General features: G+C 37.7%; 1 protein-coding gene across 4 annotated transcripts in view; it reads left to right on the top strand.

The window, feature by feature from the left end:
* The window catches only part of LOC124177643 (A disintegrin and metalloproteinase with thrombospondin motifs 9-like), a 175,880-nt gene that overhangs the window by 120,779 nt on the left and 29,566 nt on the right, over nt 1-25,535 (top strand). For all 4 annotated transcript variants that reach the window (XM_046560229.1, XM_046560231.1, XM_046560230.1 and 1 more), the window contains one exon: nt 14,354-14,540. In XM_046560229.1, the coding sequence (XP_046416185.1) occupies nt 14,354-14,540 (187 nt within the window). The remainder of the gene's footprint in view (nt 1-14,353; nt 14,541-25,535) is intronic.

The following is a 25,535-nucleotide window of genomic DNA, read 5'->3' on the forward strand; positions in this document are numbered from 1 at the left end:
CATTTTAGAAAGAATTTTTGCCTCTCCTTCGCAGTTTTGCATTAAAACCATTGTAAAATAAGTCCGCCGTTTGAGTTACTCCAGAGTTATCCACACTGGTTGTAAATTTAAATTAACACATCAATTTATTCAGACGCGACCCGTCTGACTCCCACCCCTGTCCTCGTTGTCACAGACAACTTTTTCTTCATCCTTCGCTCCTCAAATTACCGGCTGACTGAAATTCCCGTGGATGCTTTTCGAAACTTTAATCGCACATGTTTCGCAATCTTTTTTCGGTGCAATCATTTATGCACCGTTCGGAAGAACAGGTTGTAACCGGTTCAAACACAGTTTCGTGTCTAATAGGATCAAATTTTGAGTTAGATTTACAATAAAACGGAGAATTAAAACAACGCAATTTGTATTGAAATTTTTTCAAGTTATCAGGTTATAATGTAACACAAAACCGTATTATATATGGGACAAATGTGAAAAATATTCTGTTTTGTTTTGTTGCAAAGTTAAAAATATGTAAGTATGAATTGTAGACGATATGCAGACAACATCTGTTGAAAATTTATCAGGAAAAATACTCGGCAGCTTGAATTATGAATGTGCAAATTTACGTGCCATGCTTTATACTTGTACAATTTGCATATATGTAGTCCTATGGACGTACAGACATAAATGCACGTGCTTCAGATTACATGTCATACATACATGCATACGTATCTAGATATAGAAATACATGCGATGCAGGACGTGAACGTCTGGCGACGCTTCGCAAATTTAGCGGGTCCAATTAAACGTTCAATGATCCCTTAATGAGTATAAAATTAACTTTTCGCGTCTCGCCAAAACTTCCCGCATGCAAGGTAAAACTCGAGTCAATTTTTTAACACATTGAAACAATTTTGTCATACTTTTCATTGTATAAATTTACGTATAACGTTGGTCAACAGTGGTTTTGCTGCCTTTGATATTTGAGTGGTGTTAGAAAGATTTGATATTAATGACTCTAAGAGTAAGCGTAGTTTTTCGAAATTGGCTCTAGATATTTATTTTATCAACATTTTCATAAGTGATTCAAAAAAGCAATATTTAGATGAAATATCAGATTATTTTTTAATTTCTCAAGCTTATCCAAAAATATTACACATCTCGACGGAAGAAAATTTTTTATTCATTGCTATAATTTTTTTCGTAAATTTTGGTCTTTGAGAACGTAGAATTTACGAATAAAATCATAATTATTATAGAAACCCATCTTACAATGCTACAATAACATAAAAACTAGAACCAATCTAACATAATCATGATTTTATTCGTAAGTTCTACGTTCTCAAACACCAAAATTCACAAAAAAAAAATCAGGGCAACAAAAGAATTTATTTTTTTCTTGAGGTGTTTAATAACTTAAAGAAATTCGTACACTACAGTTCGAAAATCTGATTGCAAGGTTAAATAAACTTACAATCTTCAAAGTTTCAATTCGACGAATAATTCTTACAGTTTCAAATCAGTTAAAGAAATAGGGGAGCGAATGTATTAATTTATTCGCATTTGAAAATCGTGTTAAAAAATATGGGAGTGTAATCGTTGAGTGGGTTGTATTATTTTTCACCGAAGATTACTTTCTAAGAATAATTGTGAAATCGGATTCTGGACCCAACGTATGAAAACGTTCGTTATAAACGCCTTGCGAAGAGACGGACGGGGGTCGGGAAGTTCACGTCCAACGCGTTATAACCAAGGTATACGTTTGATTTGTGAAGAGAGTGCACATCGTGCCGATAAAACCCATAATCGAAGAGGTGAAATCAATCGGGATGCAAGAAACCGAGAAGAGAAAGCAAAAATCAAGAATCACGATCGAAATCCTTGAGGTTATGTAGTAATCCTACCCTTACCGACCGAGCAAATTCACCCTTTTTTACCTAAATCGAATAAACAAACGGACGGAAAGCGTATAAATTTCGACGGTGCGTCGCTCTTTTGCTGCGTAATTCAGAAAAGTTAGTCAAGAAAGTTATTTGACATGTTACGAAGAAAAAGGGTGAGTTTGCTCGGCCGGTAAGAGCAGGAGTACTACACGACCTTAATCATGGGTACAACGCGGAAGAGATAAGACAATAACGCTTGACTAAATGAAGAATCAATTTTAAACCAGCAATGCGAAAGTCTCGCGTAACATGCAACCGAAACCTGCAGCCGCAATGAATTATTATAGAGACGTAGTAAAAGCCACAGCTGATGATATGCTCCAGACTTGAGTCCGGTGAATATTCACAGCGATAAGATAAACCCGAAGACGACAGATTTAAACGAGCTTGGTAGTTTCTCTCGTGTAACGGGATCGGCCACGAGATTTTATATTTACTCAAACTCGTTCGAAAAAAAATATATACATGTACATAAATGTACAGTAAATAAACACGCCTTGTACCTACATAAGACTTGTATTACTTGTATTCGTCATCATAATACTCAAACAAGTTAACCGCACAAATACAGGCCGAGGGAAATGAATGGCAGTAATTTCACTTCGTTAAACGCGTTTATCTGTAAGAAAGTACGCAGCACCAGCGATGAACTAATCGTGATGCATTTATAGAAAAGTTGTAGTTTAAGAACGCAGATCACTCCGTGTTCTTTGATTTTCTCCTTCTCTTTTTCATCGAAATTATAATGTTAATACTCAAACTTGATTTCGTTAGTTGCTTATATTATGTACTGTACTAGGTTTAAAGAAAATAGTGTATAATATCATTTTCATAAAAAATTGTACATTGTACGATGAAAATTTACAAACTTTGTCTTTTTTCCTTCGAATTTTGTTTCAGATATGTATGAATTCAAAATTTGACAGCAACTAAATCAATTCGTCCAATAATAATGCAAATTTTGTGTTTGTATACTTGAATATGTTATTGAAGTATTTGATCGCACTATTTTCCTCTTCTTTTTCTTCTTCTTTTTCTTCTTCTTCTTATTCATCGCCACCCTCTTCTCAGAGAGATATAGACTCAGCTGCTGTTTTTAGTGTGTTTTTCTTTCTCTCAAGTCAGTCTCTCGTTTACGATGGTCATGAAATTTATCGTCATTTTTTTAGTCACAGTTGCGTACTCACTTTTCTCTCTCAGCTGTACCAGCATATCGATATTACGACAGATGTAGTCATTGGATTCTTCTGGAGAGCTGACCTCACCGAGCGATAATATCCTTTATGCAAAACAAAAAAAAATTATTCCCAATAACACCATATTCCGACATTTTTGAATCGCGTCAAAATAGTAGCATTTGAATTAAACGGTCTTTCGATTCACCTTCATTTTTGTAAGTGTTTTGGAAACGAAAAAACCTTATTATGCTCGTTTCCATGCAGTCATAGTACATAGTGTAATATTAAAGAGAGAAAAATAAATCGGAATCCAAGTATCTTCGTTAAAAACTATAAGCTGTGATCATTGAATTAAAATGAAGGCATGGAGAAATAGAAGGCACCGAATCATTTTGTTCGTATCTATTTGGCATTTATTTTGATAGTTTTTCAAGTTTTTTCTGTTGTCGACATATTCGTCCGATGATGTAAAACTATGGTCGTGATGAAATAAAAAATTCAGGCGAAATATAACAATTTCGGATATTTCTGGGAGATTTTCGAACACACGACGTGAATCCAGTTGTAAAAAGTTCCTAGAGTCTTAGTTTTTTGTTGTATTATAAAATCTATTGTTCTCACAGATCGAAGTAATTTGCAAAATAATTTAATCGCTCATTTGTCCAATCAGTATGTGCAATAATCTGTAAAAATTGAACATCGGTCATGTTAACAAAAGAATTATCAGACCGTTTAACTCAGAAACGAAATATCTGTACGTATATACTTCAAAGAAAGCTAAAAGTTTAATCTAGAAACGCTTCATTACCTGTGATTGGATGCAACCTGATCCTAGTTACTTATCTCTTTTAATGCCTCGTAGAAATATCTACAGGTTACTTTTATCGAAAACTCAGCTCGGCTGGGCGACTGTTTTAGGTAAATTAATTATTCTAATTGAATGGCTGGACGTAAAATAAAGTTCTTCGACAAGGAGGGAGCCTCCTTTGTTATCTACAAGGTGATTCATGCGCGATCAAAGACCCCGAAAACTAAGGGGTCACGATACTCAGGCTGCAGCCGGGAAGCAGGCCTCTTCTCGAGACCCGGGAGACTCTGGACCACGTTTGCATACGATCGTGGCCGTGAACCGTCAAATTTTTATGGTCCTCTAAATTTTCGTGGGACCGGGACTCGCGCCTGCTGAGAGTGCATCGCGCAGCGACGGAAACGAACCAACTTTGAACGCGAACAAGTGTAGAATAAACTAGCGTGAGTGTAAAAACGTAGAAAGATTAAAAGATGAAAGGGGCAGAGTGAATAATTCTCAAAAACCCATAAATATGTGTTTCGTTATTAATTTCAAGATGTAGAAAGTCCGTGTAGAGAAAAGTTGAAATGTAGAAAGTCCGTGTAGAGAAAAATTGAAATGTAGAATCGTCGCAATTCGATTTTTGACATTGTTAAATTCTGAGATCAGAAATCTGACGGTTTCATATTGTTGGTTTTCTATACTTCGAATTTATAGATTTTGAAATTATAAAAAACTGATTTTCACGTATTTCGAAATTCATTATCGTGACTTTTTTGTTTTCTGATCTTGCTCCATTTTTACTCCCACCTGTGAGATGGAGTTACGGTAAAGCGGGGAGTACAAGATAAACGAGAAATAATTAACTTGGTCACGTTCGTTTTGAGGATTTTTTGGGATCGTGTATTATATCTAATGCCAAAATCACACAATCTTTTCAAATTAAACGGACAACGTAATTACTAATCCTTATTGAAATCGAAAAACGATACAATGAACATATGACATGTAGTAACACGATATCTCAAGTATTGAAAAAAAAAAAAAAAAAACCAGTAACCAAAGTAAAAATATAAAAGCTTGCATTATTCGCCCTACTTGATTGTTTACTGTTCTCGAAAAATAAATTCAGAATAAATTTGACTGCAGTTACTGAGAATGGATAATTCTTAGAAATCCTTATATTTCAACTTTCTTTTTATCAAAACTTAAAAAAAAAAAATTAATAAAACTTTTTAAACGATCTACTGAAAAAATTATATTCCACGATCTTGATACACCTGAAAAATGAAAATTTAGCAATTGTAATATCTTCATTTGTTGAAACGTGTCACCTTCTCTAATTGTACCATAAAAATTGTGTGAATTGTTGAGAAAAAATAACAAGACATCACCGATTAACGAAAAAAATCCCAGACAAAAATGTTGCAAAAATGAAGCTTACGTGCAGAGAAATGATTATAAAAAGTGAAATGTGATATTAAACGAGTACGAACGTGTACCATGTATACACGTATGTGAAATTGCATAAATTAACGTCAATCAAGAGAGTTGATTAGGACATAAAAAGAGTAACAACCTTAAGCTTGATTAAGCTAAGATATACAAGTAGTTGAAAGATTTTATTAAGTAAATTCAAACTAATGATGTTGTCATACTTGTTGCGACCGGCGAGGCATGGAAGCACGGATGACGATGAACGCTGCATAAACGGCAATTACATTAACACACGTAAACGTAAATAGGTATTGATTACTGCACTACAAAAGTTCACGTCAGTTTTGAATAGGTCCGCGACGTTTCACTTACACGCCAACTAGCCATCGTGCGCTTAACCTCTCTCGATACTAATTTCGGCATTGCACACATGAGCGTATCCATCACATGAAGTTTTACAGAATACTTAAATCAAGTATCCGAAAACCGCGCTAAAGAATGTTTGACGAATTACTTCGTTTCTCACAAATTCGGTAGAAATAAATTCCGCAAGTGAAATCGCGTAAATTATCATTTTGCAAAAGTTATACACGATCGACAATCATTTTAGCCAAATTTTTTACAACATTACAGGCGTGACGATCGTCGGAAGTGTTATGATTGTAAAAAGTGGCAGTGAGAGAAAAAGTGTAAAAAAATCTGGAGAACGAAGATAAGACAGTTTTCGATCAATTAGTCACGCGATGAGATTCTTGGTTAATCGATACGTCGAAAAAAAATTGATCAATCAATCAAATTTCGATCGATTAAAACAACTGATACATATCATTTGTAGCAATATTTAAATGTTACGCAAAATTGTGTCACTTGAAATAAAACTGCATTTATTTGAATTGACAAAACATTACTTTGGCCATGCTTAGTAGATTCAGCAAATTTTTTTTGGTCGCAGTACAGAGCAGTGCATTAACTTGACCTATGAACCTCAAAATAAACTTTTGTGAAGTTCGTTATAGGTACAGCTGTACACCAAAAATAAATTGATAAAACCAGAATTGATCGGATGTTTCTGAATCTAGAAGAATAGTTTCTCATTTCAATTTCATTTCTCTGAAACTGTCTTGCTTCAAGTATCATATGCATCGAACCAAAAACTAAACCGAAAGGAAAATATCACAAAACGTCGCAAAACATATCAAAAACGTGGGTGGAATTTCCGAGCATAATTTCTTTTTTACAAAACACTTTCTGCGTTCCCGCTTTTACCAATATGATCAAGAAAACAACCCTGACAGTTGTAATGAAGACGGTCGTGCCGAGTTTCCCGTGCTGCTTCAGGGACAATAGAATATTAATGTACAGCACGAGACAGGAACTGCACATATGTGCATCGTGTAATATTTATACGACGTATGTTTGCGCGTAATAACGTACATAAAATACGTATATACCGACTGCTTTGTGAGGCTCCGGAATTTGGCAGCGATAATCGGTTTTCATTCAAATGTGTGGGATATTTGTGTCATATGTTAACACACGTGAAGCTCGTGTGTAACCAATGTATAGTATAACACATATGCGTCGGGCCCATAATACAAATTCCAACGAAGAAGCCCACCCTGCAGCTGCATCTCTGCCATTGTTGCCGGTGTAACCGCAGGTACATACTCGGCATGTCCGCTGTGTGCATCGTAAAAAAATTTGTACAAGGTACACACGTATGCCTTCTTCAGCTTACCAACAATGAGATAAATAGCGAAAAAAGGCGACGGAACTCTACGTCTTGGTCCATGCCTGACATAAGACGAATAAATCTCATGCTCTTGCACACGTGTAAGTACATTTGGCCGCAGTGATTCTGAGACGGATAATTTTCTCGACGAATCGGTTACGTTGGCAATGCAGATTCCGCCCGCAGCGCCACCGCCGACCAGCCGCGAAACAGACTCGATCTCTGCAAGCGTATCGCAATCCGTTACCATCGATTGAGACTGTTTCGCGGCCGGCCAGCGGTGGCGCTGCGGGCGGAATCTGCATTGCCAACGTAACCGACTCGTCGAGAAAATTATCCGTCTCAGAATCACTGCGACCAAGTGTACAAGTGGTTTATAAGCATAATGCGCGTATATCTACATTTACCGCGGTGATGTATTTATACAGAAAGAAAACAAGATGAATAGTGTTCTGTGCCAATGGCGAAAATCGGCCGTTTTTAAAACTTGCGTGCTCAAGTACGGGTTCCAAATTTAAAAATTCTTTGGCAAATTGGTATAACTGATAGATCGGACGTCAAATTTTCGGCAAATCATTCAATGGAAATGTAGTGTAAAAACGAAAAATAATTCCTATACTGTTCTATCAAGATAACGATCCCGGAAATCTAATCTCTCATAAGAATGGCCAGTTCAGTTTCCAATTGAAGATTTAATGATGCAAATTTTTTTGTTTTAAATTTTTAGCGCGTACATACAAGGCGCGGATTAGTCGCTGGAGCAGAAAATTTTTAAAAGGAAACTTGGAACTGTTTCGCGAATCACAACGGAAAATGTGCGTGTATTGCAGACACACCGTGCGATCGTGTGTGTGTCTGCATGTGTGCTTGAGAGTACACGATGAGTGTATACCGCGGCCAGTGTTTCAAATTAGACGAGTAAAAATATCTACATCGATATATAGGTCAGGCTGAACACGCAAACGAAACGGAGGCTCAGCTGTTCGTGCGGACGACGTATGCATAACGCATTTTGCTTGTGCAATTGTGAGTGTAGAAAATTTTGCTATTCCTGACACTGCGAAAATCTGTCGATACTTAAATTGCATTCAAATTCACCAGTTTTTTGTCCAATTCACCGTTTGACGCTATTCGAAGAATTTTCGTCGATTTGTAACCCAAACATTTCCGGATCAAATTTCGCGGCAAAAGTAGACTTTGCGTTGTTTTTTAAATGCGTGATGAATCTGTAGAAAAAAAGCAGGTTTTATCGTAGATATACAATTTTATTCAAGTATGGCGTACAGGAGATATTTTACTTATTTATTTCTTCCAATTTCTAAATCGATTATTCGTGTTTCGTTTAATTATAATCGTATCGAATAGATTAAACTCGAGCCTCTTTGACGGTTAACGATAAATTAACTTCAGTGCAAAAATTACGGCACGAGACTAAAAGTAAAAATAGAAAGCAGTTTCGGCTTGGTACATATCCGCGCGGTTTGAAGGCAAAGAAATCGAAAAAAATAAAAATCTCAAGTGTAGACCGTGCGTATAACACAGCGCCTCTGTGGAAGAAACTCTTTAGACAAGCCTCTCATTTTTGTATTTCTTCCAACGTTGTTTTTATTGCCCATAACGCGACGCTACAAGCGCCCCGACGAAAATGACAAGCCTGTCGTTTACCTGTCAACGTACCGAAACGATAAGCTTAAAGCGACGTCAGCAATTACCGAGAACTACTGTTTTATTACAAACACTTATATACTGGCGAGAAATTTTTTACATTTTCTCTTTATTCTTTTTCCGTTTTTCTTTATAGCGGACAAAACCTGCGCGCCACATTCCTCCGACGCGCATTCAGAGTTTTAACTTTTATATGAATGCGGACTTGGGGAATGTCGGGCCATTGTGCCCGGTGATCAACTCCAGATGCAATCTCGAGTTTCAGGCATTTTCGTAAAATTCCAAGCATTTTTACGACGATCTCCGCGAAGGAATCCCATCGCGATTCGGCAATTTCCCTACAGTTTCACTAATTTTTGTGACGATTTTTATAGAAATTTGGAGAAACATGGAGATTTCATGAGTATTCCACGGAATTACGTACAACAATTTTCATGAGGTTTGTCATTGAAATCGTACAGGGCTTTAAAAATCATCATACGGTTTTCCATGAGAATTTTACGGAGTGCCGGTAATTTTAATTGGGTTTTTATGGGGGTTTCATGGTGTTTTCTGTAGAGATTTAACGAGGCTACAAGAATATTCGCGGATATTCGGAAACTTTATAATTTGGAAATAAAATACACGGGGATGTCCTAATTTTCCCATGTTTACAACAATTCAAATTCCGTTAAATTGTCGCAACGCTTTAAACTGCACGATGCAATATTGCGGCATGCGTGACCTCAGTTTCCCAGAAATATAAAATCTTACAAAGTTCAAGCATCGTGTAGAAAGTCATCCGTTAACTTCCCCGATTCACACGCGTGTTCGGTTATCAATTTTTCCAAATTTTTAACGATGCTTGAACACAGAACCCTCCGATTAGCCTCAAGCGTAAGAGATCCGAATGCAAAGCGTGCACAGCCGAACCTAACAATAAGCCTAACAAAGATGGACTCGTACGGCTGCTGCCAACGCCGACGGTCAATTAGTGTATATGTAAACTGTGAGCAAGCTTCCTGCTTTAGAAATCAATGTGTATTCAACCAGCCATCTGGTCACTGCAGAGACCGATGCCTGTGATCGTTGAAAATGTGGCCAGTCTTGATTTCTCGACGACTTCAAAGCGAAGGACAACTGTCCAACTGAGAGAACCGGAGCTTTTCGATCACACACGAAATGTGTAGCTAAATTCGGCCGTTGCGCATGTATACGATCCACGTGGTGCTGCCATGCCAGTGAAAATCGCTGGTCTAGATATCGAGAGGAATAAGGTGAAAGTTACAATTAGCAGACTGAATTACCGACTGCGCACGCGCAGAATAATTGGACTCTATTGGTCGGTGAGATGGTGACGCGGCAAAATTTTTTTCCGCAAGACAGGGGAGCCAACTTAGTCGAAACGAAGTACGAGACGCCAAATTCTCTCGAGTCAAGTAGCCGATCGAAATTGCGTTGTTACGATGACTCGTACCAGTTATCAGTCATCGGTCGGTTGAAAACAAAAGTTTACCAAGCTTTCCCGATTCACTACGTGATCTGTATCAGATCTGCGGGATCTAAGAACATCCGTATCGCTTACATAACCTCCGTAAGCTGCGTTTGACAGCTGAAGTTTCAGTTGGCCAGCCTGCGTGAAAATCCGACAAAGTTCACGCACGCGCATTCGGACGCTCATTGTGCTAAGTTTCACCGTTTTTTCTCGGTATAAACGTGCAACTAGACTAGATTTTAGGGTCAAAAGAAAATCGAATCGAAAACCAATTTCAGAGTATGATGCAAGATTGCAGGGGTTTAAAAATCTTCTCGAGACGCCTAATTAATGGCAGCGATCTAGAACTCGACGGATGAAAAACGTTCCGCACTGCACACGTGCCGATAGAGAATTCTTGGTAAGCCTCAAGTAAACTCTTTGTACTTGATGCGGTTGTGAAGGGTGCAGCAGCGGCACATCGGTCATCTGCGAAAACGCGAATAAACGCTGAACGTCTCAATTACTCCAGGCTCGCTTACGCGAACGTGGTTAACGAGGCTCTCCTTTACTTGCGGCATGAAAATATTGCGTCAGTTTTTGCACAAACACACGTTCCGACATCACATCGTACGATTTCTAGAAGTAAATTTCACGACTCGAAATACCCATTTTTTTTTATATCGACTTTCCATTTTCGTTCTGCAGAAAAAGTAAAAATTGTCATCGAAGCGTTGCGAGAAATTTTACAAACAATTAAAGAAGCTTTTTATTCACCCGGCGATAAACATAATATTCGATTTTTTGTGCAACAGACCCTCAAATTTTTCAACTCGAGATTTTGGAAAAATAAACAAATGAAAACAATCAAACCACGGTACAGAGTATGAGAAAACAAATCGGTTTATCGTCAGGCAAGCTAAAAAAAAAAAAATAAAAAAAAAAAATATTGATAAAAAAGTATTTTACGCTGCTTTTCAAAAGCTTTGCCCAGAATCAAACGATACCGAGTTCCGGGCTACAAAACAGCTGCCGCAGGCCACGCGGGGCACAAAAATAACTCATTCTAATCCCTCGTATTAATTACACAAAACGCTTGGTCGCCCAAGTTAAGTGCTTTAAAAAAGATAAGTTAACCGTTGATAGATTGCTGGGTGTGCGTCTTTTGAAGAAATTCTCGTTTATGTTGGAACTTGAAAAATCGGAAACATGAACTAACTGAGAGACACTTTTCTAATCGTATACATAAAGCATTATAGGACTTGTGAAATCGTCAGGATATTCTCTTGACAAAAAATTGTTGGAAAATTTTTATAAAATTTCGATGCTGTGTTTTTTTTTCGGAGAAAATGAGAAAGAATGAATCTTCCAATCGTCACTTTGTTCTGGCCTAACTGAAAGAATAACACGTTGAAAAGAAGAAAAATTGAAAGCAAAACTCTTCCACTCGCAATGTCAACGAAATTAACAGAATTCGAACCGGTGTAACATACGTCACGAACTTTAGGGACATCTGTTAGGTGTACAACGACGCTGCCACACCGCGAAAGAAACATCGCACAGCCGGAATTTATGTAAGTGTATAAATAACCGAAAAGCCATTAACTAATTCGAGGTTATTTCAAATTCTCTATACGATATCGTATACAAACACCTGCCGCCGATTGAATATAATTAACCAAGATATTTTGCTATGCAAAAAATTTACTGTTTCGACTACATCGCGACAATTTATTTCCCGCAAATTCACGTGATTATTAATCCCATGTGATGCGATACGCGGTTTCCTTGCATCTCTTTCACGCTTTGTTCGCTATCAATTTTGGCAAACTCTCCGCCAACATCTGGAACGGTTCATCGATCAATTTGCTATGGAATTCACTGAGAGGAGTGGAAACGAAAATTAAAATTGTCTCGAAACGAGAATATCCTCTCTGTTTGATATAATAAAATATAAACTTCAAAGAAGTTCAACGAAATTTTTCGGTGCTTATTTTCGATTATTTTTCATACAAAAAAAATATGTACCCACACTGTTCGACCAAATGTGATGTGATTTAGGCAAAGATTAGGTCAAAGTGAAACGCTCCGTTCAACTCATAAACGTGTAAATTACCGCGTGGAATGCAACAAAAACGAGTGAAAAACAACGGCACGTAACGGAGATAGTCGAATCCCTGTGCAGTGCGAATGTGAAGCGAGTCAAACAACCCGAGATACATAAATCAAAACGCATTCGCGTCATATTCCATGCACAAAAGCTTTTCTCCTATGAATCTACTTACATAAGTTAAGTCGGGGTTGAACACCATGACTCGGGAAAATCATAAATTATCCACGATTATAATCCACTGTCTCTTAATTTCTTCCATTGTACGATGCTAGAAGTTAAGGATGCATGGGACGTGTACAGTCGGGTTAAAATAGTCTTGAAACTGAAACGGGATAAAAGATATGCTTACAAAGTGTCACTGAAACTAATCTACAAGTTACGTCTAACAAAAAATGTCGCTGTAATACAGGAAACAATTTAAAAACACTAAATTTCAACCGCCATAATCTCATTTATTACATCATTCTATTTATAAACTCAATGAATTTTCAGTTGGATTTTGATTAAAAATTAACATGCTTATTGCTGGATCGTTATAAGTTTATTATTGATAAATTATAAGGATTTCACATGTCGTTTTTTTTTTTTGTTTTTTTTTGCCTACTAATTAAGCAAAGAAAAAACAAGGTGGTCAGTACAAGGATTTGATTTATAAGTAGAATGAGCTATTTTCAATTGAATTCGGACAAATGATATGAATTTTTTAATGAAAATATAACAAGACAACGTGACTTGTGATCCCTTGAAAGTGACTTTTTCACATCAGATTGACCTTGATAAACTTGAGTTTATTGTTTTGGGCAATTGATTCGTTATTTTTTGTTTCGAAATATTTTTAATCCGACTGTACGTTCCATACACACACTTTTCTTTAAATTTAAATTTGATAATTTCGATTCGCGTATGTCAACCTTCCAATACCAGGAACCTTACTAAAAGAAACTCCGTTTCAACACGAAGTCACGTTTCACGTATTATTTGCAACCTGTGATGACTTGGCAGGATCACCAAGTCTGTGAATCGGATCGCTCAATTCTGACATTGATTTTCAGTGAAACTTGAATCTCAACTATATGCAAAATCTAATTCATACCTTGTAAAAATTCATCTTATTATCGAGCACAGAATTAATAATTAAAAAAAAAAAAACGAATGCAATATCAGCGATAACAACAACGGGTGAAGTTTGTTAGTCGTTAATATCGGGGAATACGAGCAGGAGGAAATTTTATTTCTGGGTAAATTTAGCGCCATCGTTTATACCGGAAGAGAATAATGGCTTAATATAATACTATGATTTATTATGTAAGATGATTGAACAGACCGAAACAACTTTACTGTAACGATCAGCTATTCTTAACTTCGACTTCGTGATCTGAAACAAAATAATCTATGTACGGAGGTTCAGTATCATAGACTTCTACTACCACTACCACTAGCCTCGGTTCTCCTGCACGTGCCCACATAAATTCTAAAGGTCGGCGATACAGTCGCAACATCAATAAAATACCATTTCGTAAATAGATAATATCTAATACTCGCATCCCTTTGCCACGCGATCTTATCAGAATGGAAATAATGGTTTCCGTTAGACTTGAAAAGAGAAAATGATGAAAGGCTTAGCTGTAGGCACAAAAATGACTTCCCCTCCCAATGTCTATAAATCGCAAATAATTTCATAGTAAAATCCGCTAAATTTAGACTTGAAAAAGATAATGAAAAATTAACAAGAGTTATCGTTAAAAGTTTCATTAGTCGTTATTACCGATCAATATTGATAGGTCTTGAACGCGATTTCGCCGTGAGCAAAAAGCATTATAATTTGGATTTCCTTTACCGGCATCCTCAATGGCAACTCGTGATACGAAACCCAGGTAACAGTATAATTTGCCTGTTCAAGAACGGCGCATTCATTACCATTCGATACGTTGTAGAATATTTTTTTTTTTGTCAAGAGGCGTGAAACGTTTCTGGTGGCTGAAGTTTGAACGACACCATCGCGGGACATTTTACAATAATTTCTAATAACATTGGTTCTTCTTTTTTCCGAAAACTTTCAGAGCGGGCACATCCGCACATCGACCGGAAGTTATCTCATCGAGCCGGCGGATCGTCAGACGGCTGGACGAGGATTGACGGACAAACCTGTCCTCCATCAGATCTACCTCGCTTCTGCAACGCGCTCCAATTCTAACAGCGTAAATCTACCGGACGACAGGACAGGAGAGAACGATTGTGTCCTCATTGGTAAGTCGGATCTCTCTCTGCGGCTCATTTTATACACGTCAACCCGATCGGGTTTATAAATATTTATCAATCTCGCATACCCCGTTTTTCTCTCTATATGGTCAGCTCTTGCACACCGTTCCTTTTGACGATACAAACGTATACTCTGATGTGACATACCTACATTGTATACATGGTGAATTCCTTACGACTGCACGGTCCGTCGTCTGCTGAAATTCAACGCGCACGCGCTCAAATCCGAGCGCGGCTGTCTCTAACCTCAAAAATTTTCGGACAGTTCGGAATTGAGCTCGACCGCCATCGATAGGTTTTTAAATTTTTTAGGTTATGTACATCGAGGGAACTATAGTTTAAGTTTACGGCGGTTGATTGCCTTGGCAAACATTAAATTTTAGTCGATGACGGAACGTGCAGTCGTTAGGAATTCACTCTGTACAGGTACGTAACACGAAGTTTGGCGGTGTGAACAAAAATTGATTTCATAAACTTGAGTCGTACAATTTTTCAATTTCTGACGTTTATTTTTACCAATTCAACGAGTTGGAATCTTCTACATTGGCGGGATGGCCACTGAGTTGAGAAACTTGGAAACCACGGAAGTGCCACGGACTTTCATGAAATATGGTGTCGCTAGGCGCGTTCCAATGTTTTTTATTTTTTCAAAATTTATATTTCTTCTTGAACTCGCTTAGTTATCAATAATCATTTGTAAAGACGATAATAAATATGGTAATAACAATGTGAATGTGATATACTTAAGACCTAAGTTTCGTATTTACTAGAAGTTGAGGAGATTGATGTGGACAATATCTGTACTTTGTATCGATTTTAATACGAGATAATCGTACATTGATTATTCATCAAATTAATTATTGCATGGATAAGCTACGAAGATTAAAAAAAAAAAAAAAAACTCAAGTCAGAAAGTACTGGAATTAAAAACGAAAGCTTAGACACATCGATGCTTTATTTCAAATTGCTTTAAAACGATAAATAGTTCTTTTCATTACACATTCTACGCTGGCTCATCTTACTCAGAAGACTATTTTTCTACAAATTATTTTTCTTCAGTAGTCAATTCGATAATGTTATTTTTAATCATAGCCAATGTCGGTGTAATTCTGTAACGTTAAATATTATCCAACAATACCAATATGACGAAAAAAAGTCTTTCAGCGAATTTAAAAAAAAATAGTATCCCGTTGAAAGTAAACCATCGTTGAGTAAAGTTTCGCGAATTTACTAGATTTCAAACCATTTTGATAAACACTCTACATGCGACTATTTCGTATGATAAGATTCATCAAAAGTTCTGTTTTTCAACGGTGAACTATTCGATTTCATTGAAAAAAAAAAAAAAACAACCAACAAGCGAGAAGTCAATCCATACGGGAAAAATTCAGGGAATTTTCAAAACCACATTGAATGGCTGATTTGATTATAAATTGTGAAATATGACCAATGCCTTAGTCGATCGAAAAACGTACACGCGCGTAACATGATTTATTATTCGAGGATCTTTTCTTTAGGAGTAATTAAAACGTTTGTTTTCTTTTCACCGTTTCGGCGCCCGCGGTGATGATCTTATCCGGCGGTCATCCATCGCCCACGCCGAATAATTATTCTCATTTCGAATATCATAGACAGACAGTCTCCAGGTGTTTGGCCGGCGGCTGAACGAATCCCTAGAGCCTAGACCGCTTGGCGTCTTGAATTATAAAATTGCAGTCATCGTTTACAGGTTTAACACGCTATATTCTTACATATACGTATGAACAAATCAACGTGACGTAACGAGTTCGAGTAGCATTGGCTGTTTAACGCAATGCGCCGAATTAAACGGTACGTGTTTCATTATTAAAGATTCATTATTCGAATAATTTTCACCTCGTTTAAAATTGTGCGAAAATCATCCCAATCGATATATTGATAACTTTATAATACGCTCTTGTTACAAGTGTACAAAGATAGTAAGAACCAGTTGGTAAAAATTCAATAAATCCAAAGGCGGAACGATTTTGTCCCAAATTAAATTGTGCTTACAACGATTCACGCGTGTAAGTTATTTGTTCTGAAAACCGAGCCTTGAACTTATGCACGGTTACGTTGTGCAAATATGTACAAGGAAGAAACGGTGCGGGTAAGTTCTCCTGTTCAACGAGCCCATGGGATCAATTATCTTTGATCTTTGCGTTACGGCTTCGCTGCATGTCTTGCTACCCACACAATTATTAGTGTACCTAATGCTTACGTGATCCGAGTGGTACAGGTGCCTAAACTGACGGATGACGACCTTCGGGATGATCTTCGGTACACGTAGAGGTTCGAATTTACTTGAGGATGTATTGAGTCTCGCCGACAAGTCGATTTAACGCCGATCACTCGACTTAACGCTCGAGATTGATCCCTCGAATATTTTACGTCTGATCATACCCGGCAGCTTCCTGACTCAGCAACGTTAATCAATAATCTCTGGTTCGTGAAACTGTGAATTGTGGTTGTGGCGAGGTGATGGATGAACAGTTTGTGCACTCGTACCACCTTTTCGACAAAGAGAGAGAGAGAGATAGAGAGAGAGAGAGAGAGAGAGATACTAGCTGACACTGCGCAATCAGCTACGCATCTGATTGTGTAACGTGAGTTTAGGTATTTAACAATTAAGGATGAACAGACCCCACCGTCTAATTCGAAAGCTGGGAAAAGAGAAAAAATTTACGCCAATAACGGCGAACGCGGATGAAATAATATCCTTACTGGGTGATGGAAATGAATCCGATTCAAATCGAATAATACAAGCTGGAATATCACCGATTTAAAAAAGTTTACTATTACTTGAATATTCAAGATGATTAGACTCTGGTGTCTTCGATCCGACTCTCATATCTCTACGAATGGGATTCGATTCTACGGAAATCAGTTCTATAGAGCTAATGTTCTACAGATTGTTTTCCTACAGAAATATATTCGAGATTCACATCAGAAATAAACCTGCATGAATTATTTTACCGGAGAATTGTTCTATAGAACATTTTTCTATAGTACGGAATTCGAGATTAGCATTAAAAATAATATTCAGTTTGAATAATTCTATAGAATATTTTTCTAAAGATTGTGTTCAACACAATGCAAATTCGGAGCAATCATCGAATCGTCTCAAAATCATTATTTAATCGTCAGTTTCGTAAATTTTGATTTAATTTAATTTACTTTCAATTATTTGCGTTGAATTTGTGTTGAAAACTTTTCTATAGAGAAATATTCTGTAAAAGAATTCTCCTATAGAATAATTCATGCAGGTTTATTTCTTATGCGAATCTCGAATTCCATTCCGTAGGGAAATGTTCTGACGAAACCATTCTGTACAACATATTCTGTAGAAAATTTTCGCTGTAGAACTGATTTCTGTAGAATCGATCCACCTCTATTTTGAACGGCTCATCTCGTTCGGTTGTTTGTTTGTCCGTTTTCAAATATACAAGCTGTTTCCGAGTAAACGCTGCGGTATGTTGGGTTGCCTACCATTGAGGTGCACAAATATCGTTAAGTCAGACGTACCGAGTTATCGATAGTTAGGGCGTTGAAAGTCCTCGCGAGAGTTCTGCACACAACTGGCAAGACCGCCGGTACCAGCTCACTCAAGAGGACTTTAAACGCGCTAATGGTCGATAACTCAGAAGCTCTGTTTTACCGATATTTGTGCGCCTGTGTGGTTGGCAACCCAACATACAGCGGCGTTTACTCGGAAACACGCTGTATTTAATTATTTCTCAGTACCGTATACGCAAAAGAATATCGCTCTTCGTTGGACGCAACGAAATCATTTGTGTGAATATCTTTCGGACGCGTTTTGAAATGACCCGACGTGACTTGACAATACTTGCCAGCGATTTGACGCCTGGACTTTGATAAAGTAATTCGACTAAATTCGGACCGAGATGCGGGACCGAGATTCATCTAGGCGGAACTCTGGGCTCTCGACCAAAAAGTAAGAAACCAACGGCCCACTAGGTTCGGGGTTTTATCTTGTATCTCAAAGCCAAAGACACGGCGTGAAGATATTTACATATCGTACCATCAATCACACGATCGATCGCGACTTCTCGATCGGCGATCTCTTTCTTTTTCGTGTCGAATATTAGACGGGCATGGGCACCTGCCTGCCTGCTTGCCTGACTGCCTGCCTGTACCTTCCTCTGTACCTTTCTGGTTATCTTATCGTCACGAAGATCGAAGAGCGCGCCACGCGGTCTGCTTTCCGGCGTCGCCGATGAAGCCGCCGGCGAAATACGTCGCATCTCTTTTCACCGAGAGTCTTTCGGCTCTTTTCTGTCCATCGCTCGTTTCAAGGAAGTTGCAAATCGACACGTTTCATCAATTTTATCACGAGATTTTTGTACATTGAATACTTGTCAAATTACTATCTTTTCTAGCTGCGAAGATCTCTGTAATATGGAAAAGAAAGATACAAAAATCACTGGAATATAAAATAAAGATCTCATACATCTGTGCTACGTTTTTCATCGCTTCAAACTTGTTCAAAACCCAGAATATTAGTTCGATTTTATTCTATGATAAGTCAGTGTTGTCGGAAAACTATTTTCTACAAAGTTGCTGAAACAGATTTTCTTCTTTTTTTCATTTCAACTTCGTGAAAAAATGTGTTTAACTTAAACACCATACAACTCAATGTATAAGTACTAATAAATTCTTGACGATACTGTGGCCGAGATTCAAGGATGCAAGTGAAAGCAGTCAGTTATTTAAGAAAAAAAAATGTCGCACGTTCAATTTCACTGGCTATTACCTGTAATTTACAAAACAGAAGCTCTCGTTATCCACTTTCCGTGTTTCACCGGGCTCCAACATTATCACTTTTAAATATTTAAAGTAATAAATTCCCGTGAAATGGAATTTGTATTGTGAACTTGATAAAGACCAGGCCGAATAATTTATGGAATCTATAATAAAGATATCAATCTAAGTGCAAATATCTATTTGCAATTGTTGTTCGGTAGAATTGAGAGATAATTGAGTTTGGTCAAGAATTGCAAAAAAAGTTTTGAACTCTGCAATGAAGCAATGCAAGATTGCCAAGCCGATCATCGTCGATTGTAAATCGTGCAATAAAGTTCGAATCCATTATTCAAAAGGCCATTACTCGAGCATTAATAATTATACCGTTTGACAATTAGCTTCGCTAGACGAGCCATCGACCTGTGACTTGTAAGTGTCGACTTGCATAATCCAACGGAAAAAGAGAGAGAGGGAGAGAAAAAAGCTGATTCCAGACAGGGGATATGAATATCCATTCACCTTTGACAGCGAACACGTCCTAAAGACTCTTCTCCGTTCACAATCAATCCTCCGTTTTGAGCGCGCTTATTCGAACGGTACGGCAGTCGTGAAGAAAAGTTTTACGAACGAACTTGAAACTGAATTTCCTACAGCAGTTTCCAGGACATTATAAATCCCCGACATCGAATAGAACGCTTCAAGAAAGAGCGGAAGGTTTTCAAAGGACAATTTATCAAACCCAATGCTCATCTTATTTGCAGACGTTCGTAAAGCTGTTCCGAAAGGGTTGGAAAAGCTTCCACTGATGTATCTGCGGCAACGATTATCACCACTAATAACGAACACTGTTAGGGTACAACGATTCAAATATTCGTCGAGAATGAACCGTGGCGATATAATCTGGGTTCTTGATGCCCCGTAACGGAGCGTAAATATCGTTTAACGGGCAAACGGAATTCGATGAAAACGCCCAGCGCCGGTACACCTGACCTGCGTATGGCTGGGTGGCCTCGGCCATTACGGATAACAATTACTCATCCGATTTTACTGCCTCTCCACCCTTTCGTACGAAGAAAGGCGTAGTGCCACGTAGAGATGCGTGCTCGTGCTTCCATCGCGGCTCTAGTCTTCTTAATGGGGAAAAAATGGCACGGGTTATAACCGAGGAGAGCCTTGAAGCGTTCTGATTAACATCTCGAGTTACGTTCTCCGCACTGCAGTTCTCCTATAAAAGAAGCTCGTAGCGTGGATAAAACGGAAATACCTGTTCCAAATGGCCGAATGGCCTTGAACTTTGCGAGCTACTACTTCAGACGGACCGCAACGTTTGACTAAGACATTTTATTTAAATGGAAATAGTTTGTATTCCGAAAACAGTCTTTTAAAGTTTTATTTCAGAGATATCCTTCCGTTAGGATTTTTTTTTTCCTGTGATTTAAAAAAACAAGTGTAACAATCATCTTGACCTCATGATTTATGTGGGAAAGAAATCTTGGACATGTAAGTCGATTAAGGAAACCTCAATTTTTGTAACGACGTTTTGGCCCTTATGTTTGGGGTCACTTCTCAGGACACTTCTTTATTTTGCTTAAACATCTACAACAAGAAGCTTCGAGACCCAAAAATTGAGGTTTCCTTATTCGACCTACGTATATCCAAGATTTCTTCTCACGTAAAAAAGAAGTATTTCAAGTAAAAGGGGAAATAATGTCGCTTTTAAACGAAACATCGTTATCGGTACCCAAGAACATGCCTTTGACATTAATCGGTGCAATCATCAGGGTGGCACAACGGATCACCGAAGACGTGGGTCTTCCCTTGAAAAATTTTAACATACTCATGTACGTCTTATCGGATGTAATCTTCGAATTTAGATAGGAGTAGGAAGACCAATAATCGAGATACCATCAGATGTACCTCCTGGCCATGGAAGACATCGCTCGAACAAATGACTGCAGCATCGATCAACCATCGAGACAAGCCCCTGGTGGGCCTTAGGGTTAGACACAGCAGATACGTGCCTGCAACTTACAGCAAGAATTCTTGTAACACATGCTTTCCTACGCGTTTAATCGTTGCAAGAACAAAGATTGGTTGGAAGAATCGATTCGAATGGATTTGTAGCGCTGATGTAAACATTGATAGCAATACCTAGAAGAAACTGTAAAAGATACCTCGTGTTGGTAATGAAAACCTCCAATATCGCAATGTCTTCACAAACAGGTATTCGAAAAATGTTGTTTCTTGCGGAAATTAGATTATCTGTAAACACGAGCAGAATCTTCCTTTCGTTTGCTTTTGCAGCTGGAAAATCCGACATTTCCAATCATCTGTCGCTATTTCAACTATAACACAAGACGCCTTTTTCTTCTTATCTCATTTACGATAATCGTAATCAGACGTAGCAGCGACGAAAGTCTGTTCAATTGAAAATGATGCAGAATCTGCAGGAAATATGGCTTTATTTGAAATTGCACCGCGTCGTATGACATTATTTCAAATCAAACCTGCTGCTTTTGTGACATGCTTTTATGCAATATTACCAGTGTAATTTAACGTAAGCGCTAGAGTCCCCGGTGACGAAACCGGTTCAATTTTTGAACGGTATAACATGGTATGTGTGCCGCACAGCACAATGTCCGCATAACTTCCAATCATCTTCCGAGGTCTTGGATTTAAACGAACGCGAATTACCACCAAGTATATTTTATAATTAACCTCGTATAACTGTCCCTAGTCACTGCACGATTCGTCACTCGAGTCGAGATAGTAAGTAATTGAAGGTCCGATACAATTATTATTGCCTTGTTATTAATTCAATTTATTAGGAAGATTATCTCGAACCGCTGTTATTTATGAACAGGCTTCGGGAGCAATCGAAGCAAAAAATTATCGAATGAAAAAAAAAGAGAAGAATTATGAAGCGAACGTACTGCAGAGACTAAGGCTGAAAACTCTCGAGTCGAATTTAATTCCAAACAATAAATCCTTGACACAGAAAAAAAATTGAAAATCACGATTTCCGAGCGGAAAAAAAAAAACTGGTGATAAGTAATTTCAGAATAATTTCATTCTTATCTAAATTTTTGACACTTAAAGCGAGAAATTTATCTAGTTTTAATTTTAATTATTCGTAGCCTTTTTACTTCACAAATCGCAGATGATCAATTATTCCCTCAGCTTTTCAGCTAATCACTAAAAAACTGTTTGAAAAATCGTCATAATTAGTTGTGAATTCGGCCGATGATGTTACGCAAGATCGTAACTCTGATTTATCGTTATAGTAAAAACGTGTCAGTCGAATAGCGTAAGAGCGAGATAATATTCAATTAATACGTAAGAGAGAATTTAAGGTTTGACGATTCTTAAGTACCTTCACCTATATAACCGGCTGCATTCCGAGGTTGAAGAAACTTGAAATACTTATGTATAAATATACGGTACGGATAAAAAATAGAATTTATTGTGAGCGGGCCACTTTTCATTCGATAAAGTAAGTCCTAATCGTGATAAGTACAGGTTTCTGGTGTTCGATATTCATTGTAGGTTTTTTGTTTTTTCGTTCGTCATCCGAGCACTCAGGAAACACTATTTCTCGCTATCTATCGGCTTAATTTAACAGAGTCAGTTTTCCGATGGACAGAGGTGTTTTTTAATTAATGCTTCTCCCTTGATGACTCAGGTGTTCAGAATAAATAGTCAATTAATTAAGGATGAATTGGTCGCACCAGCTGCGTGGATAGTGTCGAAAAAAAAAAAAAGAAATCGTTTGAAAAATCTCTAGCGATGTTACTTACACCAATGCCTGTAAACACGAATAAAATGACACTCCTACTATGAGATCGAAATGACGTTGAGAAAATTTTAGTAAAAAGGTTTGTAGTTTGGAACGTTCCAGGTTTCTCTCAACTTTGCGACAATTTTTGCTACATTACATAGTCAATCCTTAATTTGTTGATGCGTGTCAATCGTCCGCGCACAGCAACGTGTCAAGAAATTCATGCTTTTCTCCCACGCCGAGAGGAGAGTTGAGAATTTAATGAGCTTGACAACAAGTGTGGGCCTTACACCTCAAGGTGTGGCCTTTGTCATTTTAATTTCAATGCTTCTTATGCATTCCTCGCGAGACAACCATCAGTACTGTACGAAAATAAAATCGACTCGTTATAACATGCGGATTCCTATAATATTTTATCAAAAATAGACACAAACTGTCGTGAAATTTAATGGCAATTCCGATATTAAGTATTCTTATCATTGTCACGACGTAAAAAGATGGTCATAGTAATGCGATTTAAACCTTAGTTCAATTTTCGTGTTTTGGATCATGTAAGTCCTTGTCATTTGTACAAAATGAACGCTACAATTCTGTTACAACGACTTAAACTTTTATTTACGTGTAGGTTGAAAGTTTTAAAGCGTGGCTAACGCCATGTTAGTACGAGCAGTAATTTTCACGTTCGCCAAACTCCGAGCGTTGATCGTTAATTCTCAAGATTTCGAATATCGAATCCGATACAAACATGAATCATGCAGAATATTTCCGTGGTGTAATAACTCCAATAAGTAAAGCCGTGATCAATTTTCCATCCGCACCTGCAGAACAACGACCCGGTCTCGCAATATGAAAATTCCTGAACGTTGCACAATGTAATCTTTGCCGGATAATTTCTGCAGGCTACGCTCACAATCAGTGTCAGACAATCTGCAGATTCATGCACCGTTGGAACAAAAATGGTCATTGCACATTCTCCGTGTAAATTGCAACTGCTGCAGGTTCGTCATACTGTTCTAAACAGTACGAGCCTTAATTACAGGGTAGAGATACGCGGTGGGAATAATTTTTAGATTTTGCAACAATCACGCTGCTCGAGGTAATTGCCACAATAAGAGAAAGACGAAGTCGAGACGTTGTGCGCAGTGCATACATTCGTCTGAGACTTGCGGAACGATCATTTTAATGCCGAATTGGAATTGCCGGTGAAATTTGGCTGCCGTCGTGTTGAGATTAGAAAAAAAAGAAAAAATTGGAAGAATTAACTTGCGGGCAATACAGTTATCTAGTTTGTCATTTTTTTAAAAACTTTCACCACTTTATTCCGTGACTCGTTATTAGAAGATCGTGACAAAATGTCAGAAATTGTGGAAAACTTCGGTTCGAGTATTGGAGCATTAAAAATATTGAATTTGTGTTTGTTACTCGAAAACAAAGTCTCTAAAATTCTCGAAATTTCAACAACTTCCTATCGTCACAGGGAATAATATTTTTGGAATAAACGACTGCTTGGATACGGTTTTTCGTGTGGAAATTGATAAGCAAATAGCCGTGCGGTTCATTCGTATTACGCATGTTCGATCGGATTATTTTCTGCACCATCACGATACCATTGTACGGCCATTTACTACAGCGAAGTTGTAACTTTTTTATAAATTCATTCTTTCCTTATTACCTCCCACGCTGGGGTAAAGAAGTATTATGTGTGTATAATACCAATGCTAACTTTGGCGAATGAGAAATCCGACCGTCGACCGCCTTAGGTTACTCTTCATGTGCTCGTTGAGATACGTTCGTTCACATGCAGTGCTAATAATAGTCAGCCGCAAGTAGCGCCGTTGATGCGTGGGCGAATTGTGTGCCGATTTTTCTTTTCCTTTATCTCTTTTTTGTTTTTTTATTCCCTAGGAATTCTTCGTTGTTATACCTCGATTAAATCAGGCTTCATAGTTTTTCAAATTTCAATAATTATTGGAAGAAACGTCCGCACGCGAGAGTTTTTGAAAGTTTGGAAAAATTCAGTGCAAGTTTAATTTTACGAGAGAAAACAATTTTTTGTAAAAAAAAAACAAAAAAAAAAAAAAAAAACAGACGTTCTCTTGTGTATATGATGAATATAAATGGATAACCGCAAGTGCTTGTCACTTTACTTATACATACATACACGCACAGTTAATGTAAATGTTTACGCAATAAATTGATTAGGATAAAAATTCCTGGATCGAAAACTACGAAGGAAAAGAATAGAAACCAGGCGTCTCGGGCGTTAAATCATTGCTCGACCAGGATAAAAGCCTTGACTGAATTAAACATGTAAATTTTTGCTACTGACAATAAGCATGCCGACACACGTGATCATTTCTTGCAGCCAGACACGCGTACAAATCTATTATATGTAAGTACATGTGTACTTGGTACAAAATGAT

Source organism: Neodiprion fabricii, chromosome 3 (assembly GCF_021155785.1).
Source record: "Neodiprion fabricii isolate iyNeoFabr1 chromosome 3, iyNeoFabr1.1, whole genome shotgun sequence".
Taxonomy (NCBI): Eukaryota; Metazoa; Arthropoda; class Insecta; order Hymenoptera; family Diprionidae; genus Neodiprion; species Neodiprion fabricii.